Genomic DNA, 19,952 nt, shown 5'->3' with positions numbered 1-19,952 from the left:
TCTTCATCCATCTGTTGCAGGATGCTGGTGTTTCTGTGCAGAGGCAAACTACTGTCACCTGTTGCTATTGTTTGCTTCTGTATAATCTAGGCTGATACTTGTGTGTCTATTTATTCATTTTTGTTTTTTCACAAATGGTATGAAGCTTCTGATTTAATGCTTTGTTTAGGTGACTGATCCTAACACTGACTCATTGTTAATTTTTTAAGTAATACTTTTTTGAGATAGAGGTCACACACCATACAATTCACCCATTTAGAATGGACAGTTCAGGGGCGCCTGGGTGGCTCAGTCGGTTAAGCGGCTGCCTTTGGCTCAGGTCATGATCCTGGAGTCCCGGGATCGAGTCCCACATCGGGCTCCCTGCTCAGCGGGGAGTCTGCTTCTCCCTCTGCCCTTCATTTCTTTTTTTATACTATGATAACTAAGTATTTTATACTTAACAGCACATCTCAGTTTGGACCAGCTATATTTCAAGTGCTCAGTAAATCATGTGGCTAGTGGCTGCCCTATTAGACAGCTCATCTCTGTAGCATTCCATCCTATGGATATGTTACAGTTACCTCTTCCCCCTCTAGGTAAACATCTGGACTGTTTCCAGTTTCAGGTTATCATAAACAATGCTTCTGTGAATGTTACAGTGTCAATGGGATTTTAAATGATAGAATCATTTTTTAAAAAAGTGATATAATTATTTTGGAAAACACTTCAACATTATCTCATAGAGCTGAAGGTAAAAAAATTTGACTCAAAAATTCTCCTAGATATATACCTTAGAAAAAGAAGTGCTTGTGTGTGTGAGGGCACGTGTTCAAGATGCCCAGATCTACATTGTTCATGACAGCTCCAGATGGAGACGTCCCAAGTAACCAAGTAGAATGAGTTACAGAATTTTCATACATGACATTTTCAAAGACCGGCTTGTCAGGGTTCTTTCCAGTTTCTCCATTTCCTTGAATTCTTGTGGTTGGCAGCACCCAGTTGTAAGGTGTCTTGCTTTGGAAAGAGAGAAGTGGACCAAGGAAATAATGGCAAAAACAAAAGGGGGTGAGGTCAGTTTAGGAATTGAATTTTGCTCTGCCAGGATCCACATTTCTTAGATTCTGTGTGTCACACATTAGTGTGTCTGTCTCCAGCGATGTTTATGATTCAGTCACTAGAGTTGGCAAGCTATTTTTATAAAGATCCAATTAGGCATCACCCTGATGAGCCCTCACTGAATATTTGATTTATCTTGTAGCTCTTACCATAACTAACTAGAGCTCACGTAGTGATTTAATGTCTTACTGCCTTCGAAGAGACTAACCTGTGGGGGGCCTGGGTTATCCTCAGTACTTAGCACACTGCCCCACACATACCAGCCTGGCAGCTCCAGTAAATAGCTGTCACGTGAATAAATGAATGACTGCTTTCTCAGGCAGGAGAGTGAGGCTGCCAGAAATTGGACGAGACACTGGATGGGCCACTGTAGGTGTCGTATCTGAATGCACTGGTCTCACATCACACAAGCCAAAGGGTTGACATCATTGTTCTAAACTGCTTGGGTGCCCTCCCCAGGGATTATAGTTTAACTGGCGTGGAGTGCTCCAGCTGGGGATTATACACATTCCCCAGGTGACTCTAATAGGAGAAAATGCGAGAACCTCTACTCTGTAGAAATTAGAGCAGTCATTCTCAATGTATGGCTCCCAGACTTTCAGCAGCAGGAGCATCTGGAAACTTGTCCTACCCGGGGCTTGCAGAATCAGCAACCTGGGGTTGGGGACCAACAATCTATGTTTTAACAAGCCCTCCAGGTGATTCTGATACACAGAAACCTTGACTCTTCAGTGGGTGTCTCAGTAGCTTCTGGGTGCTATCACACAGTACCACACACTGGCTAGCATACAAACAACATGAATTTATTTCTCAGTTCTGGAGGCTGGAAGCCACGATAATAAGGTACCAGTGTGGTCAGGTTCTAGAGAAGGTTCTCCTCTGGGTTGCATACTGCCTGCTTCTTGTATCCTCACATGGTAGAAGGGGCAGGACGGTTCTCTGGGGTCTCCTTTGTGAAGGCACTGTTCCCATTCATGGGGGCTCCAGCTCGGAACCTAGTTAGGCCCCACCTAACACCATCACATTGGGGCTTAGGATGTTGACATTTGAATTTGGGGGGACATAAAGTGTCCTGCTGTAGTGGGGTGGTACTGAAGGTTGGTTTTGTTTTTTGCCAGTAGATGGTTTAAATTATTTCCATGTACATTCTGTGTTCTTTCTGCTTCCTCCAAACAGTATTAACTTGAAAGTGTTTTCATGTGCATTTCAGCAAACCCAATCATTATGCACCAAGCAATGATGTCTACGGTGGAGACATGCACGTTCGACCCATGCTCTCTCAGCCGGCGTATTCGTTCTACCCGGAAGATGAAATTCTTCACTTCTACAAATGGACCTCTCCTCCGGGAGTCATCCGGATTCTGTCTATGCTCGTTACCGTGATGTGCATTGCCGTCTTTGCCTGTGTTGCCTCCACGCTTGCCTGGGATCGAGGCTACGGAACTGGCTTACTGGGTGGTGGTCTAGGCTACCCTTACAGCAGCGGCTTCGGGAGCTACGGAAGTGGCTATGCCTATGGTTACGGCTACGGTTATGGCTATGGAGGCTACACAGATCCAAGAGCAGCCAAGGGCTTCCTCCTGGCCATGGTGGCCTTTTGTTTCATTGCTGCATTGGTGATATTTGTTACCAGCGTAATACGTTCTGACATATCTAGAACAAGAAGATACTACTTGACTGTCATAATACTGAGCGCTATCCTGGGCGTCATGATGTTTATTGCCACAATTGTCTATATAATGGGAGTCAACCCAACTGCCCAGGCTTCTGGGTCTATGTACAGTTCACAGATATATGCCATCTGCAACCAGTTTTATGCATCTGCAACTTCTGGACTTTACATGGATCAGTATCTGTATCACTACTGTGTGGTGGATCCCCAAGAGGTATGAGTGGTTTTCGTCCTTGCCCCTGCTTTGGGTATAGGCACTCGGGATGCTTAATAGAATCACTTCGGGAACTTTTTAAAAGTATTGATGACAAGGCCTCACTTGTATTTAAATCAGAATGTGGAGAGGGGCGCTGGGTGTCATTGTTAAGATAGTATTAACATACCATATAATTCATCCACTTAAAGTTTGGTTCAGTAATTTGAGTATATTCAGAGTTCTGCAGCCATCACCATAATCAGTTTTAGAACATTTTCACTATCCTCAAAAGAAGCCCCATATGCATTAGCAGTAACTTCTTTCTCTAATCCTTCCGAGATTTAGCCGACTACTAATCTTATTCTATAGATTCGCCTATTCTGGATATTTCATATATACAGAATCACACATTATGTGATCTTTTATGATTGGCTTCTTTCCTTTTTTTTTTAAGTTTTATTTAAGTAATCTCTGGACCCACTGTGGGCCTTGAGCTCACAACCCCAAGATCAAGAGTCACATGCTCACCCCCACCCCCGACTAAGCCATCCAGGCGCCCCTGTGATTGGCTTTCATTTCACATTAATGTTTTCCAGGTTCATGCATGTTATATCAATTCCTTTTTATTGCTGCATAGTATTCCATTGTATGGCTATACCATATTTTATTCATTCATCAATTGATGGACATTTGGGCTATGTCCATATTGGCTGTTATAAATAATGCTCTGAACATTTGTGTACAATTTCTTGTGTGAACCCGTGTTTTAATTTCTCTTGAGCATATGCCTAGGGATAGAATTGCAGGGTCTTATGATGTCTCTTCTGTGTGTTTAAGCTTTTGAGGAACTGCCAGACTATTCTCCAAACTGGTTGCACTGTTTTACCTTTACCAGAAATGTGTGAGGATTCCATTTTTATACATGCTCACCAGCATTGTTTTGTCTGTTTGATTCTATCCATGCTAATAGGTGTGAAGTTGCTAATCTTTTTCCTTATGGATTTCTAATTTTTTTTTTCCCTATTTTTTTTCCCTCTCCTTACAGTGACTCAGAAATTCTCACTCTTCTACCTGAATGAGTCACTCTTTTGGGGTGGGATCATCTCCAGTAACTACCATTATTTTGAAGACTGAAATGTTTTCCCTCTGAATTTCAGAATATTTGTTATTGGCATTCAGATGTATCTCTGGTAAACAGGGCTGAGGGTTGGTGCTCCTCTCTTACCACACCCCCATCTCTCTTAGTCCTCTGTGTGCCCAAAACCTGTAATCACTGAAAAAGGATATCACTGTTAGATGGCTGCACAGAGACCCTCCTGTTACGATGAGCAGAATCCAGGCCAGGGTCCTGGTACTGCCTCAATTTCAAGTGTCTCCAGGCCAGTGGACCACTTAACATACTTATCAGACACTGGAAGAACTGTCAGGGCAAAGGTTTCCTTGTCACAGGGCCCTTTCTTCTGAGTACACACAAGACTCCTCCAAGAGAAACCACCTGCCAGACTACATGAATCACTCATCCATTTTCTCTAATTTATAGCTTGGTTAGATCCTGTCTCATAATTTATGGTAAGGTAGATCCTCTATAGACTGGAATTTACATTCAGTGTAAAAACATTTGCCCAGTGTGTGTTACGAACAAGATTGTAAACATGGTTATGTATTTAAAGCTATTTCTGAGAATAACATTTTTCAAGCCCTTTAGAAGGATACTGATGATTGAGTTAATTTACTGGCCATTTTCATCTGTTAATAAAAATAAGGCCACTTGGCGCTCAAGCTTTGGAACTAGATTTCTGTAATTTAAAAGGGAATGATAGTACCTAACTTAAAGCCTGTTTTGAGTATTGAATTAAGCTGTGTATGTGTTGTTAGCCTCAGTCCAACATTTTATATTTCTAAAATGTAACTGTATCAGTTTTATATCTGTTAAACCACAGATATGTAGTGTAGGGCCTTAGGTTTTTACTGAGGGTGGATTAGGATAAAGTAAACAATTAAAATCTGTGTCAATATCTTTAATCTCTTTTTAGGCAATTGCGATTGTACTGGGGTTCATGGTTATCGTGGCTTTTGCTTTAATAATTTTCTTTGCTGTGAAAACTCGAAGAAAGATGAACCAGTATGACAAGTCAAATATTTTGTGGGACAAGGAACATATTTATGATGAACAACCCCCCAATGTTGAAGAGTGGGTAAGTGTTTAAAAAAAAAAAAAAATCAGCAAATGTCCGGTATTTTATTAAAACACCAGGTTTCTGTCTCTAAACCTGACCTTTAGTGCTTTGTGAAACTATGTTCTTAGAATTACTGTTTTTGTTTGTTGCAAAAGTTGTGCCCTCATGTTTTACTCAGATCTTTAAAGAAGGTGCTATGATAAGTGGAAATTGTTTTACTGCAAAATGAAAACCAGATTTTTTTAGATTTTATATATTATTTGGTGGGGGGTTCATGCACAAGCAGGGGGAGGGGCAGAGGGGGAGGGAGAATCTCAAGCAGACTCTGCACTGAGCCCGACATGGGGCTTGATCTCACGACCCTGAGATCATGACCTGAGTCAAATCAAGAGTTGGGCTCTGGGGCGCCTGGGTGGCTCAGTCAGTTAAGGGTCTGACTCTTGATTTCGGCTCAGGTCATGATCTCAGGGTCGTGGGATTTAGCTCGGCATTGGGCTCCATGCTCAGCATGGAGTCTGCTTGTCCCTCTCCCTCTGCTCCTCCCCTCACTTGTGCTTTCTCTCTCTGTCTCTCAAATAAATAAGTAAAATCTTAAAAAAAAGAGTTGGACGCTTAGCTGACTGAACCACCCAGGCGCCCCTCAGATTTCCATTTTTAAGACGTGTATTTAGGCACTGAAAAGAAACGGCTTCTAAAGGAATCATGCAGAAAGAACTTGGTCTATGCAAAACAGTACCATTCCTCCCCCTCCCCGTTTATTTTCCTGGTTATCATTTTGGAGGGGAACACTGTTGCTTAGGGTGCTTGCTGTCTTGGGTTAAGAAGGGTGTTTTTGGAGTGGTAGTAGGTGCCATACGTCTGAAGTTTTTGCATCAATAACAGCCTAGCAAATTACAGTGTCTAATTGCATGGATACTTAGGAAATACTTCAGTGAGGCAGAGAGAGATTAGAGCAATTCCCTTTTTTATATATATTGTTATTTCTACCAGTATGTGTAGATGTGATTTGCTGAAAGCTTAGCAAGTTCCTCTCTCCAGAAATATCTGGGAAATATATATTACTGATACCTAACATGTCTTCAGAGATGTCTGAAGTGAGACTTTATTTCTCAGAAACCCTGTTAGGGAGCAGTTGGAAGCATCCTCAGAAACTGCCATCATAGGTTTCTTTGAGCAGACTGACTTCTTGCCATGAGGGTTAGTTGAGAAACCTGGACACAGGTTTGTTCTAGCCAATGGGAGTGGAGGAAAGAGCGCTAAGGGTGGGGATTGCTGGTCAGGGTTAGGGATAAAGACATTGGTCATCTTGAAGGCTCCCATAGCTCTGGCATTCTGTATGTCTGATTTTTTTTTTTTTTTTTAAGATTTTATTTGTGAGAGAGAAAGAGAGCGAGAGCACAAGCAGGGGGAGCGGCAGGCAGAGGGAGAAGCAGACTCCCCGCTGAGCAGGGAGCCCGATGCGGTACTCGATCCCAGGACCCTGGGATCATGACCTGAGCTGAAGGCAGACGCTTAACTGACTGAGCCACCCAGGCATCCCTGTGTATGTCTGATTTTAAGAAATCTAGAACTGTAGATGAGATTTTCTTCTAGTTAGTTAAGGAGCCAAAAGGAAACAGTCTTAGGAACATCAGAAGGTCTGGTGGGTACACACCACTGAGAGTGGAGTTCCTATGTTCCTGACCTTGCCTTGAGGCCTGCTTGGTTTCTTTTTCCTCCTCCTCTTTCCCCCCCGTAAAGCATGAAGGTGTGGGGAAGTGTTTTCTTTCGACCTTTAGCTCCAGGCAAGGCCACCTGTAGATGGAATAGGACAGTCTATTGTGAACTATGATGTAAATGTTTTGCTGAGAGTTTCTGGGTGTGTCAGTTTTCACTGGCTGTTGGATTTGTTTATTCAAGGTTTCGAGAGCCTTAAAAAAAAAACAAAAAACTAGAGAGACTAGTGCTGGTAATATTAGAGTTCCAGTGAACTTTGGCCTCTCATCTGATTTTACTGTCCTGTGGTTTTAATCAGTTCTAGGTGCTTTTGATAATTGGGCAAAAGATAGCCATAATAATTTATGGACGTGATAATGACGAGGAAGCAGAAAGCACTTTACTTTTATTTATTTATTTATTAAATTTATCATTTTATTTTTTTAAGGATTTTATTTTTAAGTAATCTCTACACCCAGTGTGGGGCTCGAACCCACAAATGCGAGATCGAGAGTCGCATGCTCCACTGACTGAGCCATCCAGGTGCCCCAGCACTGGCTGGCTTCTCATCTCTTTTCCCCTTCCCTTAGCTTCCCCAGTGCCTAAGAAATGCTATTGAAATAAGCTATCTGGAGGTGATTTTAGCCACAGGTATTTTGCTTTTCCATCCATTCTCCCCTCACCTGCCCAAGTTTACTTTGCTGAACTCAGTCCCTCTTTCTTGTTTCTTCTGTTTACTTCCACAACTCTCCTTTCTGTGCTCTTTTGCTCCATTCTGCTCAACACCTCTGTCCCTTTGATAACATAATGTGGCAGGATTTGTGTCCCCTTAATGCCCGTGGTTCTTGGTCCACACCACTTCCAAGAATGAAGAGGTAGACCAGATGAATAGTGGTGGGCAGCAAAGCAAAGTTTATTGAGCAAGAGTATAAAGCTCCCAGAAAGAGAGGGGGGCCCAGTGGGTTGCCCTCAGAGTTTCTAAGTTTAGGGGTTATTATGACCTCTTTTACGGAGCTATCTTAAGCAGTCAGGGTTTGCTGAGTCGTGCCAGTCAGGGCTTTGGTCACGTATTTGTCTACCTGTTAGGTTAACGTTTCTGTGCTGATGGACTTTTTTACTCACTGACATCTGGAAGCTTATGTCTTAACTGCCCCTTGCCGGCGATATTGACAAATGCTTTGTGGTTAATTGTCTCATTTTAGGTCGTTTTGCAGAAATCATTTCTGCAAAGGCTGCAAAACAGAATGTTAGTGAGGTCCTGTGTAAGCTGCAGAACAGGATGTTAGTGCTGTTTTATTTTAGCTGTCCTGACTCCGTATCTTCTTGTTGGGGACCCTGCCCTGACTGCCTGTCTGCTAAGTCCTAACGATAGCCCAGGTGACAATGTTCGATGCTGCATATGAAGCGCCTGACAGTGGATTAGTGATTTTTCTTCCTTTTGGTTTTTAGAAATTAATACCATAAAAATAATCTTCACTTAAAATAATGGAAAGAAAACCTAGCATTGATTCCTTGTACTAAGTGAGGATTAAAATTTGACTTCTAGGGGCTCCTGGGTGGCTCAGTGGGTTAAGCTTCCGACTCTTGATTTTCAGCTTAGGTCATGATCTCAGGGTTGTGAGATCGAGCCCAACATGGGGCTCTGCACTGAGCGTGGAGCCTGCTTAAGATTCTCTCTCTCAGGGCGCCTGGGTGGCTCAGTCGTTAAGCGTCTGCCTTCGGCTCAGGTCATGGTCCCAGGGTCCTGGGATCGAGCCCCGCATCGGGCTCTCTGCTCAGCGGGAAGCCTGCTTCTCCCTCTCCCACTCCCCCGCTTGTGTTCCCTCTCTCGCTGTGTCTCTCTCTGTCAAATAAATAAATAAAATCTTAAAAAAAAAAAAAGATTATCTCTCCCTCTGCTCTTCCCTCACTCTCTCCCTCTCTCTCAAAAAATTAATTAAATAAATAAAAATATAAAATTTGAATTGTAGGGAACTGAGATAAGATACTCCCCATATAACTAATAATGGTTTTTTTGTTGGGGGGGGAGAGAAAAACTTATTAAAGGAACAATTAGCTACTGAAAATTAGTTTCCTTCTTCCCTATGTATTAGGGTAGGCCTGGACATTCATTATTTTATTAGATCTTACTGCCTTTCCTGGATTTTTAAAATCTTTAGGATCAGAACCTCCAGAGCAAAGGCACCTCAAAAGTTGTGTCTTCAGAGTTTTAAGCAGATTTCAGCCCTTAGGTATTATGTGTGGGAAAATGTACAACTCTGTAATTTCCTGTCTCTGAATCTCCAGCACCATGGTTTCTTTGCCTTCCTAGGGAGTCTTAGGGTTGTTGTTTTTTTTTCCCCTTCCCCTTTCTGGATATCTTGTACTTTATAAAATAAGCAGGCCATGTTTGCACACTATTGTGGGTGTTAACCTGGTCCTTTGTAGTCAGTCACTTAAGTTTGTACCAGCATTGTTATATATTAGATGTTTGAAGGTTCTTTTAATAAATTTGCAGATGTTATTTTTTCTGTTATGTCCTCAAATTCCAGATCTAGTTGGTACTTTTTCTGAATTAAAAAATATATATATATTGGGGTCCCTGGGTGGCTCAGTTGGTTAAGCATCTGCTTTTGGCTCAGGTCATGATCCCGGGGTCCTGGCATTGGGCTCCCTGCTCATCGGAGAGCCTGCTTCTCCCTCTACCCCTCCCTACCGACTCGTGCGCGCTCTCACACTCTCTCTTTCTCTCAAATAAATAAGATCTTTAAAAAAAAAACAAAACAAAACAAAAAAAAAAATATATATATATATGTAGTGTAACTTGGTGATGGGCATTAAGGAGGGCACATGATATGAGCACTGGATGTTATATGCAACTAATGAATCATTGACTACTACATCAAAAACTAAAGATGTACTATATGTTGGCTAACTGAATTTAAATTAAAAATAACCTATATATATTTATGTATTTTTATTTTTTATTTTTTAAAGATTTTATTTATTTATCTGAGAGAGAGAATGGGAGACAGAGAGCATGAGAGGGGAAGGGTCAGAGGGAGAAGCAGATCCCCTGCTGAGCAGGGAGCCCGATGTGGGACTTGATCCCGGGACTCCAGAATCATGACCTGAGCCAAAGGCAGTCGCTTAACCAACTGAGCCACCCAGCCGCCCCTATTTATGTATTTTTAAAATTTATTGTTTGGTAACTAGACATTTTGAAACTACAGTGAACTATAAAGAAAATTCTTCCACCCTGAGGTACCATTCTGGTGTATTTTCTTTAATCCCCCCCCCCCCCCCCCCCCGACCTTCTTATTCTAAATCAGGAGAAGTACGATAATGTTCCCTCTCAGTGTGAAATTCTACTTTTTGATTTAACATTATATTACAAGCTTTTCGTCACATCATTAAATATTCCTCATTTTTTGATACTTTTAATTTTATTGAAGTACAATGTATATCTGTATATACAGAGTAAAGTACAGTAGGTACACCAGTTGCTTTGCTTGGTGAGTTTTTATACATACACATAACTCACCCCGATCAAGATACAGTTTATTCCAGTGTCCATGGTTTCCTCATGCCCTTTCTCAGTATCACCTGGAGGATGGTAACCCCTCTCATTATTTTTTGATTGATAACTATCACCCTGTCACATCAGTTGGTTTTGCCTATTCTTAAACTTCATATGAATGAAATTACGTAATGTGTGTTTTTGTGTCCACTTAACATAGTATCTGTGAGATTCATTTATGTTGTTGCGGCTGTCAGTATGATAACTGTTTTAATTTTTGTATTTTTTGGCAAGGTAGAAACTTTCCTAATTATCCCCTTTTCAAAAGTCTATGGGGGGCGCCTGCATGGCTCAGCCATTAAGCATCTGCCTTTGGCTCAGGTCATGATACCAGGGCCCTGGGATCGAGTCCCGCATTGGGCTCTCTGCTCATTGGAGAGCCTGCTTCTCCCTCTCCCACTCCCCCTGCTTGTGTTCCCTCTCGCTATGTCTCTCTCCGTCAAATAAATAAATAAAATCTTAAAAAAAAAAAAATAAAAAACCAAAAAGATGGGGCACCTGGGTGGCTCAGTCTGGTAAGTGGCCAACTCTTATCTTGGCTTAGGTCTTGGTCTCAGGACTGTTGAGTTTGAGTCCTGGTTTGGGCTCCATGCTGGGCGTGGAGCCTACTTAAAAAACAAAAACCAAAAAACCTGTGGTCAGAATTACAATAAAAAAAAAAAAACGACCAGGTTTTCTCAAAGAGGTGAAAGACCTGTACTCTGAAATATAAAACACTGATGAAAGAAATTGAAGTTGACACAAAGAAATGGAAAGACATTCCATGCTCATGGATTAGAAGAACAAATATTGTTAAAATGTCCATACTACCCAAAGCAGTCTATAGATTTAATGCAATCCTTATCAAAATACCAACAGCACTTTTCACAGAAGTAGAACAAACAATCCTAAAATGTGTATGGAACCATAAAAGACCCCAAATAACCAAAACAATCTTGAAGAAGAAAAAACTGGAGGCATCACAATTCCAGACTTCAAGTTACATTACAAAATTTATATTTATGGGTGTTGTATGGAAGTCTTGAATCACTGTATTGTACACTTAATATAATACAGTATGTTAATTAACTGGAATTAAAATTAAAACTTAAAAATAATAAAAAATAAAAAGCAGGTTTTTGGGGAAATCTCTTTTCCATCCTTGTATTCCCATTTGCTCATTTCTAGGTATCTTTCTCTACCCTTTCCTACTCTTGTAGGTACTCTTCTTAGTTTTTTATGATTCCTTCCATTGTGTGTGTGTTTTTTTTTTTAAAGATTTATTTTGAAGAGAGCACGAGTGGGGGAGGGGCAGAGGGAGAAGGAGATAAGCAGGATACCCACTGAATGGGGATCCTGATGCATGGGCTCAACCCCAGGACCCTGAGACCATAACCCAAGTCAAAACCAAGAGTAGGACACTCAACCGACAACCACCCAGACACCCCCTTTCATTGTTTTATTTTGTGAAAATAAAATCACAGAAAAATAGATTACCTGCTTCATTATATAAAAGTGTACTGATCACACCATTCTGCCTGTAGCTTGCCCTTTTAGCTTTACAACCTTTTGTGATGAACTTCCTTACCACTTCATAGCCTCATCCTGGTATGGATGTAACATGTTTTATGTAACCAGTGTCATTGATGGTTACATTTGCTATTTATTTTTTTAAAGATTTTATTCAACAGTGAGAGAAAGAAGAACAAGCAGGGGGAGCGGCAGAGGGAGAGGGAGAAGCAGGCGGGCTCCCTGCTGAGCAAGGATCCTGATTTGGGGCTCGATCCCAGGACCCCGGGATCACGACCTGAGCAAAAGGCAGACGCTTAACTGAGCCACTCAGGTGCCATGTACATTTGCTGTTTAATATTACAGTCAATGATAGGATTTTAAAAACTGTGTATACCTTGTGCATCTGTCTGGTTACATACTTCTCTAGGATAGATTTTCCAGACTAGTATTACTGAGTTAGAACATACATATATATTCACACACCCACACATATATATGTATAATTTTGTATATATGTGTATATATGTATATATGTATAATTTATATATATAATTTTGATAAATATTGAGAAATTGAATACTGAAATTGCCTTTTAAAGTAGGTGTACCAATTTATACAACCAGCAGTGATGTTTGAAACTCTGGCTCCACATACCTTTTCTAGTAACATTCCATGGCACAGATGTATTTGGCCAATCCCTGTTGTTGAGTATAAGTTTTTTTTTTTTTTTCAATTTTTGACTTTTTAAAATAATGGCTTTTATTTGTGGTGCTTTGGAAGAAGGTCTTAATATGAAAACAATACAAATTTATTGTAACAAAACACAAATATAGAAAAAAATTAAAAAGTGAAAGTTCCTTCCTCTCCATTTCCGTTGGGCCTGCTTAATGACTTCTAATAGGTTTGTATCCTTTTTCTTTTTTTTCTTTTTTTTTAGTAGGTTCCGTGCCCAGAGTGGAGCCCAACACAGAGCTTGAACTCATGACCCTGAGATCAAGCCCTGAACTGAGATCAAGAGTCGGAAGCTTAACCAACTGAGCCACCTAGGTGCCCCAATCCTTTTTTTTTTAATGGAAATTCAGATAAATTTTATTCTTACATTTTTTAATGTTCTCTGAAAAATTTTCTCAAATGAACTTTTGAATTGTTCCATATCAAAAAGGTCAATGTCTTCCTAATCATTTTCCTTTTCTTAATTATTTATTTCATACATTTTTTTTTAAGAGAGGGAGAGAGTGGGGGTGGGGAGTGGTGAAGGAGCAGAAGGAGAGAGAGGAAGAGAATCTTTTTTTTTTTAGATTTTATTTATTTATTTGACAGAGATAGTAAGAGCAGGAACATAAGCAGGGGGAGTGGGAGAGGGAGAAGCAGGCTTCCCGCTGAGCAGGGAGCCTGATGTGGGGCTTGATCACAGGATCCTGGGATCATGACCTGAGCCGAAGCCAGACGCTTAACCGACTGAGCCACCCAGGCACCCCTGGTTTGTTCACTCTTAACGGAATTTTTCATATTGTGAATATTATCATTTTGTCTTATATGTGGCTAATATTTCTTCCCAGATTATTGTTGTTGGTCTTTCACCTTTTTTTTTTTTTTACAGTGTTTTTATTTTTTAAGTGCTCACATTTTTCCATTTGTATGTTTATGGTTTCTGTATTTTTTTGTGTTCCTAGAGAGTTTTCCGAACATCCTCAAGGTGTGAATAATAGTCTTCTCTAGTTTCGGGGCACCTGGGTGGCACAGTTGGGTAAATGTCCAACTCTTGGTTTCAGCTCAGGTTGTGATCTCAGGGTCATGAGATTGAGCCCTGCATCAGGCTCCCAGCTCAGCGAGGTGTCTGCTTGAGACTCCCTCTCCCTCTGCCCCTGCCCTGTGCGCACTCAAATAAATAAAAATCTTTTTAAAAAATAGTCTTCGATAGTTTCTTCAGTATTTAAAGTTTTATTTAAAAAAAAATTTTTTTTTAAAGATTATTTATTTGACCGAGAGAGGGAACATAAGCAAGGGGAGCGGGAGAGGGAGAAGCAGGCCTCCCGCTGAGCAGGGAGCCCGATGGCAGGGCTTGATCCCAGGACCCTGGGATCATGACCTGAGCCGAAGGCAGACGTTTAACGACTGAGCCACCCAGGCGCCCCTAAAGTTTTATTTTTTTTACCTTGTTGTGGACTGAATGTGTGCAGAGGGTTAAGTTAAACATACCTGTCAGTTCATGATGTTTTCCTCATCCTTGATTGGTGTAAAGTTCCTCTCTTGTGTTTCTTGATTTTATAATTTTTTTCATTTTAAACCTTTAGACCTAGGAACTTTTAAAAATAGCTTTAGTGAGGTATAATTTGTATACCATAAAATTCACACATTATAAGTGTACAATTAACTGATTTTTAGTAAACTTGTAGCATTGTGCAGCCATCACCCCAATCCAGTTTTTTAAATAGACTTTTATGTTAGAATAGTTCTAGATTTATTGAAAAGTTGCAAAGATGATAGAGTTCCCTGTACACTGCACAGTTTTCACTGTAAAGTCTTATTTAGTAAATACTGATTCATAATTACTAACTAAAGACAGTTCAGATTGGCCAAGTTCTTTCCTTCTTTTTTTTTTTTTTGAAGATTTTATTTATTTATTTGACAGAGACACAGCGAGAGAGGGAACACAAGCAGGAGGAGTGGGAGAGGGAGAAGCAGGCCTCCCGCTGAGCAGGGAGCCTGATGCGGGGCTCGATCCCAGGACCCTGGGATCATGACCTGAGCCGAAGGCAGACGCTTAACGACTGAGCCACCCAGGCACCCCTGGCCAAGTTATTTCTTAGTGTGATATGAGAGAAGATCTAATTTAATTTTGTTCCCAAATGGCAGGCAGTCATCCTGAATTTTTTTTTTTTAAAGATTTTATTTATTTGACAGACACAGCAAGAGAGGGAACACAAGCAGGGGGAGTGGGAGAGGGAGAAGCAGGCCTCCCGCGGAGCGGGGAGCCCAGTGTGGGGCTCGAACCCAGGACCCTGGGATCATGACCTGAGCCGAAGGCAGACGCTTAACGACTGAGCCACCCAGGCGCCCCACCATTCTGAATTTTTATCCTCTAAAATTTTTATGTTTTTGATGAAAGTTAGTTCTCTGGGTTTTCTTCCTTTTATGAACTAATTTTGACCAGAATAATTATGTAAAAAGTTATTAGGTCGGGGCTTCTGGGTGGCTCAGTTCATTAAGTGTCTGCCTTTAGCTCAGGTCATGATCTCAGGGTCCTGGGATCGAGCTCCTCATCGGGCTGTCTGCTCAGTGGGGAGTCTGCTTCTCCTTCTCTCTCTCTCTCTCTCTCAAATAAATAAAATCTTTTAAAGAAAAGTTATTAGGTAATTTTCTTCAAGTATATGGTAATTTTTTTGAAAATGGAGAAAATCGATGTTGAAGTGAACTTTGCTGTTATGTAAGTGGAGAGCATTTTTTTGTTTACATATATCGGGTTACATAGTAGGTGATAAAGCCAGGGCTAGAACCCTGATTGATCATTTCCATACCAGCATGCTCTTAGGGAAACCTTAATGATTACTTCTCTTTCTCTCTCTCTCTTTTTTAATTGGACTTCAGGTTCACAGAAACAAATTAATCCTAAATCTTGGTTCATGACATTGTCACCTCTGGTCCATGCGTAGCCTTCTTGTTGTATTTATTTATTTGTTTCCTAATGGACACCTACAGATCCACCAGCCCACCCAAGAATTATTAAGTGTAAGTTAATTACCCTTTGTGGGTTTTGCTCTCCCACTCACCTGCCCCCAGAGGTGAACTAGCTCCAAGGTGCCTTCCCTGCTTCAATTAGATAAGATGGTGATGGGCCATATTATTGTCTTGACCTTGGGACTGAGGTGCTTCTCAGTGCTGGGAATCAACTAATGGTTCCAGTGGGATCAGAGTAGATCCCCTCAGATGTTCTCATATGGAGCAGACCTACCTCCTTGTTGATGCTCTGAGCAATGTGTACAGGCTGGATAATCAGGCACTGCTGGGTTTGTGCATTGCCATGAGCAGAGGAGACACTTCCTTCATTTGTAGTTTGTTCTAAACAGCCTGATCGGATTGTTGGTGTTCCGCTTTCTTCTACTCTTTGTGTCTAATGGTGGCTTTTCTACCTTTGGTAGAAGCAGTGTATTAGCTCATCTCCACTCAGATAAAACATTTTTTTTGTTGTTGTTGTTGCATAGAGTTTATATACACTTTTGATGTGTTCCAAACAGAAGAATTAATAAACTATGGGACCTATAAAAAAGAAGCAATACCAGGGTTTGGAGTCTAGCTTCACTGCCTTTGTTGTGACTTTAGGCAGGTGATTTCTGTTGATTTTAACCAATATGTATGTGAAGGAAGTCTGGTTTGGAGATGGATGCCTGGTATAGGGACAGCGGCACAGGACTTTCAAGTTCTGGTTTCGAGTCCTGATTCCAGCACTCTTGGGCAAACAGATTAACTCCTCTGGACCCTGGGTTCCTTATCTATAAAATTGGGCCATATTATCTCGTCTGCTTTCTCAAGACTGATGTGAGATGTATCTGAGAAAATGCAGACCAGTAAAAGTATAGTTGTGTGTCTTCCAGGGATACTGAAAGCAATTGAATGTACAGAAAAGAAAGAATTTTGATGTTGAATGAATTAGCAATTTCCTAGTTACAGGTGACAGAAATAGAACTTAGTATAGGTAAAAAGAGGAATTTATTTGCAAGATTTTGGGTGGTGACTCATGATAACTTAGAACTTAAACAACTTAGCCACAGAGGACCGGGATATGGCTGGATATCAGGAACAATTAAGATCAGGGATTTAAACACCATTATGATTTGTTTTCTTGTTTTCCTACTATCTGGATAGGCTTCATGTTTCTATTGGAGAAGAGGGGCAGAAAGCAGCCACTTAGAGCTCTTGAACTTTTCATGTTAGTGCTTTTCTAAGACTAGCCTGGGGAAGGGGCCCTGATGAGACTGGGGTCAGGGGGACACTAACCCGTGGTGCTCATGGGAGGACCCTTGTAACATAGTATGGCAGATGGTACTTCCCACAGTACTGTGTGGAGTAGGGAGGTGGTTTCTAGAGAAATAGTGCTCTGTAGACAACATGAATTAATTATAATTGCCCTCTGATTCTTGATGGCTCTGGCCACGTGGCCAGGTCTAAATTCAAAGTGCCTTTTGAATAGCTTAGGATGGGTTTCTGAGCAGCTTTGAATGTGCCTGCTTCACCCAGTGCCCCTCCGAACTCTGCCGGCTTCTCCCAGGAGGGTGTCATGCTGCTCAGATCCCTTCCGGCCCCTGCTTGAGTTGGGCTTCTTACCAGGGCAGGGGCCCATGGTCTAAGGAGCCGTGTCCTGACAGAACACCGAGAATGCAAGTGGGGGCACTCTTCAGGCTTGGGTTCCAGAGCTGAGTTGGGAAGGACTAATGTTCAGTAGCCCATGAAGATGAGTATCTCATGTTGATCTTTGTGTTCAAATCTCTCTTCCCCCCTCCTACGCTTTCAGAAGGTCATAAACAAATATCAAGACATACATACTCATTTTCTCTCGAGTAAATACTTATCAGTGGGGCCTGGCGTTGGAAAAGCACACGCCTATGGTAAATATCAAAGCGTTGATTGTAAGACGCGTGCACTGGAGGTTCATTTTTATTGATACCTATAGTGTTCCGGCGCAATAGTAACTAGAAGTTCAGCACCTCAGTTTCTTTCTTTTTTTTTTTTTTTTAAAGATTTTATTTATTTATTTGACAGAGACACAGTGAGAGAGGGAACACAAGCAGGGGCAGAGTGAGAGGGAGAAGCAGGCTTCCCGCTGAGCAGGGAGCCCGATGCGGGGCTCGATCCCAGGATCCCGGGATCATGACCTGAGCTGAAGGCAGATGCTTAACCACTGAGCCACCCAGGCACCCCTCAGCACCTCAGTTTCAGGTGCTCCTGTGAATAAATTTTGGATTTGGCTCTGGTAAAGTGAAATAATCGGACTGAAGTCTGGGACCTTAGGGTGGGGTCCTCCAGTCTGCCTTGGTGACCTTCCGTGCAGGCAGCTGTGCGTCTGCCTGTGGACACACTACCAAGGTGGTGGCTTGGTGGTGACCTGGTGAGTCAGGCGTAGGCTGCTTTTGCTGAGACTGCTTTCTCAGTGCTCTTGCCAGTGTAGTACATTAAGATGACTCGGGTTAAGGGGCGACTCTGTCAAATAAATAAATAAAATCTTAAAAAAAAAAAAAAAGATGACTCAGGTTTAAGCATCACATCTGAATTTTGGCAACAAAGCCAAAGAAAAAAAATCACAGTAAAAGAAAGGAACCAGCATTTCCCAAGTATTCACTTTAGGCTAACCACTTTATACATTATTATTATCCTAACTGCAGTCCTGACAGGATGGGCACCCTTCTTGTAGAAGGAGAAACTGAGGTTTGCCGAGGGCTTCGGCAGTTTGTCTCAAACCTGTCCTCATAACCAGCAGGACAAGTGTTGTATTTGCCTTATAACTTGTAGATTTTGGTCTGTTGTTTTTCCTCTGAAAACCTCTGAGCCTCAGTTTTCTTTGCCAGTAGAATTGGGGAAAACAGTACTTACATAATAAAACTAACAAATTAAAATGAGATTTATCCATGTGTGAGGTACTTTTCTGCTACAAACCAGCATATCCAGTTCTCAGCGGGTATTTTCTGCATGTCTCCTAATTTGCGCTTTTTCTGGTTACGCTACTTGATTTATATCAGAAGCAAGAATAGACTAAGTTTGGAGAGAACATGCCATCAACTCATTTCTCCATTGTTACCAAGTAGTAAGTGAAATTTATTAAATAAGATCCTGTTTTTAAGTAAGAAATACTTAAATCTAAAGACTAACTTAGTTAACTAGCTAGTCTCATTTCTAGAAGTTTTTAAGGCTTTGACATCGTGATGCAACATTTATGTAGCATTGTTTCCAGCATTTACTTGTCAGGATAGGAACTAGTGAGGATGATCTGGCTGAACGTAGAGAAAGGGACGGGGTCCCTGATAGGGATCTTGGACCCTGTCCTTTTTGATCACCATTGGGTGACTTTTGGCTTCCTTGGACTCTGATGAAGGTAATCACCTTGCCCCAGGGGGCTTTGTCTTTTCATTTGATAGATTCTTCATATGTAAATGAAAATAAAGGTTTTATCTACAGATAAGCTGATGCTGTACTGATTAAAGGGCTTAGCTCGAAACCAGCACATAATTTATTAACACACAGTAAATTTTAGCTAGAGTGATAATTTGTCCGTGTTTGCAATGACGAGCTTGAATAAGGAAGCTTGGGTAAGAGTACCCAAAATATAAATACATTTAATGTTGGTTCATTAACTTAATCTTCCCATGATTTGTAAGCTTGCCACAAGAGATACAATAGCAAATGCTCTCCTGCAGGTTGCAGGCAGTCTCTGCCTGTTACCTCCCTGCACCCGGGAGTGGGGAGGCAGGTGGGAGTGGGGCAGGTGACTGGGACAGAGTGGCGCTGGTAATCAGCATTAGACATCTGAAGAAACTGGAACAGCTTTTTAATTTTCAACCAGGGCCAAGAATCTTTAATGTACAATCAGTCCTGTGGGCTGCTGACTATCGGGGTCCTAGGTTCTCACCCCAGGAAAGATTTTGCTTTTATCTGTGGCCTCAGAGGGAACAAAATGGAACAAAAGTAGGAGTGCCCTATTCGTCTACTGACTTAGCACCCGACCGCGTGGAGTACAGAAAGCCCTGTCTGTCCCAGCACCACAGGCCAGGGCATCGTGGAGAGCCAGTTAAGGGAGTTGTGATGAATGGTGAGGTGGGAGGCAGAAAGTGCTCGAGCTAGTTGGTGTCTTTGTGGCTGTCTGAAAGCAGAGATGCCTATGTTTCCAGCACTGCAATGAATGTTAACTGTAGTTACCATGGTCTAAGTGGGACAGTTGTCTGTGACATGGAGGAAGTGTGTGCTCAGCGGTTTTCAAACCTTAGCAAGCATCAGGATCACGTGGAGCGCTAGTTAAAACAGCTTGTTGGCCAGCTCCATGGTTTCTCATTCTCAGGAATGGCGCATGAGAATGTG

At 41.6% G+C, this 19,952-nt stretch overlaps 1 protein-coding gene across 3 annotated transcripts in view; it reads left to right on the top strand.

Annotated features, from left to right (window-relative positions):
* The window catches only part of OCLN (occludin), a 52,324-nt gene that overhangs the window by 8,766 nt on the left and 23,606 nt on the right, over positions 1-19,952 (top strand). For all 3 annotated transcript variants that reach the window (XM_032404262.1, XM_032404259.1, XM_032404260.1), the window contains exons 3-4: positions 2,309-2,984; positions 5,000-5,161. In XM_032404262.1, coding sequence (XP_032260153.1) covers positions 2,309-2,984; positions 5,000-5,161 — 838 coding nt within the window. The remainder of the gene's footprint in view (positions 1-2,308; positions 2,985-4,999; positions 5,162-19,952) is intronic.

The sequence above is a fragment of the Phoca vitulina genome, unplaced genomic scaffold, assembly GCF_004348235.1.
Source record: "Phoca vitulina isolate PV1807 unplaced genomic scaffold, GSC_HSeal_1.0 scaffold6, whole genome shotgun sequence".
In the NCBI taxonomy this organism is placed as follows: domain Eukaryota; kingdom Metazoa; phylum Chordata; class Mammalia; order Carnivora; family Phocidae; genus Phoca; species Phoca vitulina.
This window is presented reverse-complemented; position numbering and strand designations above follow the sequence as displayed.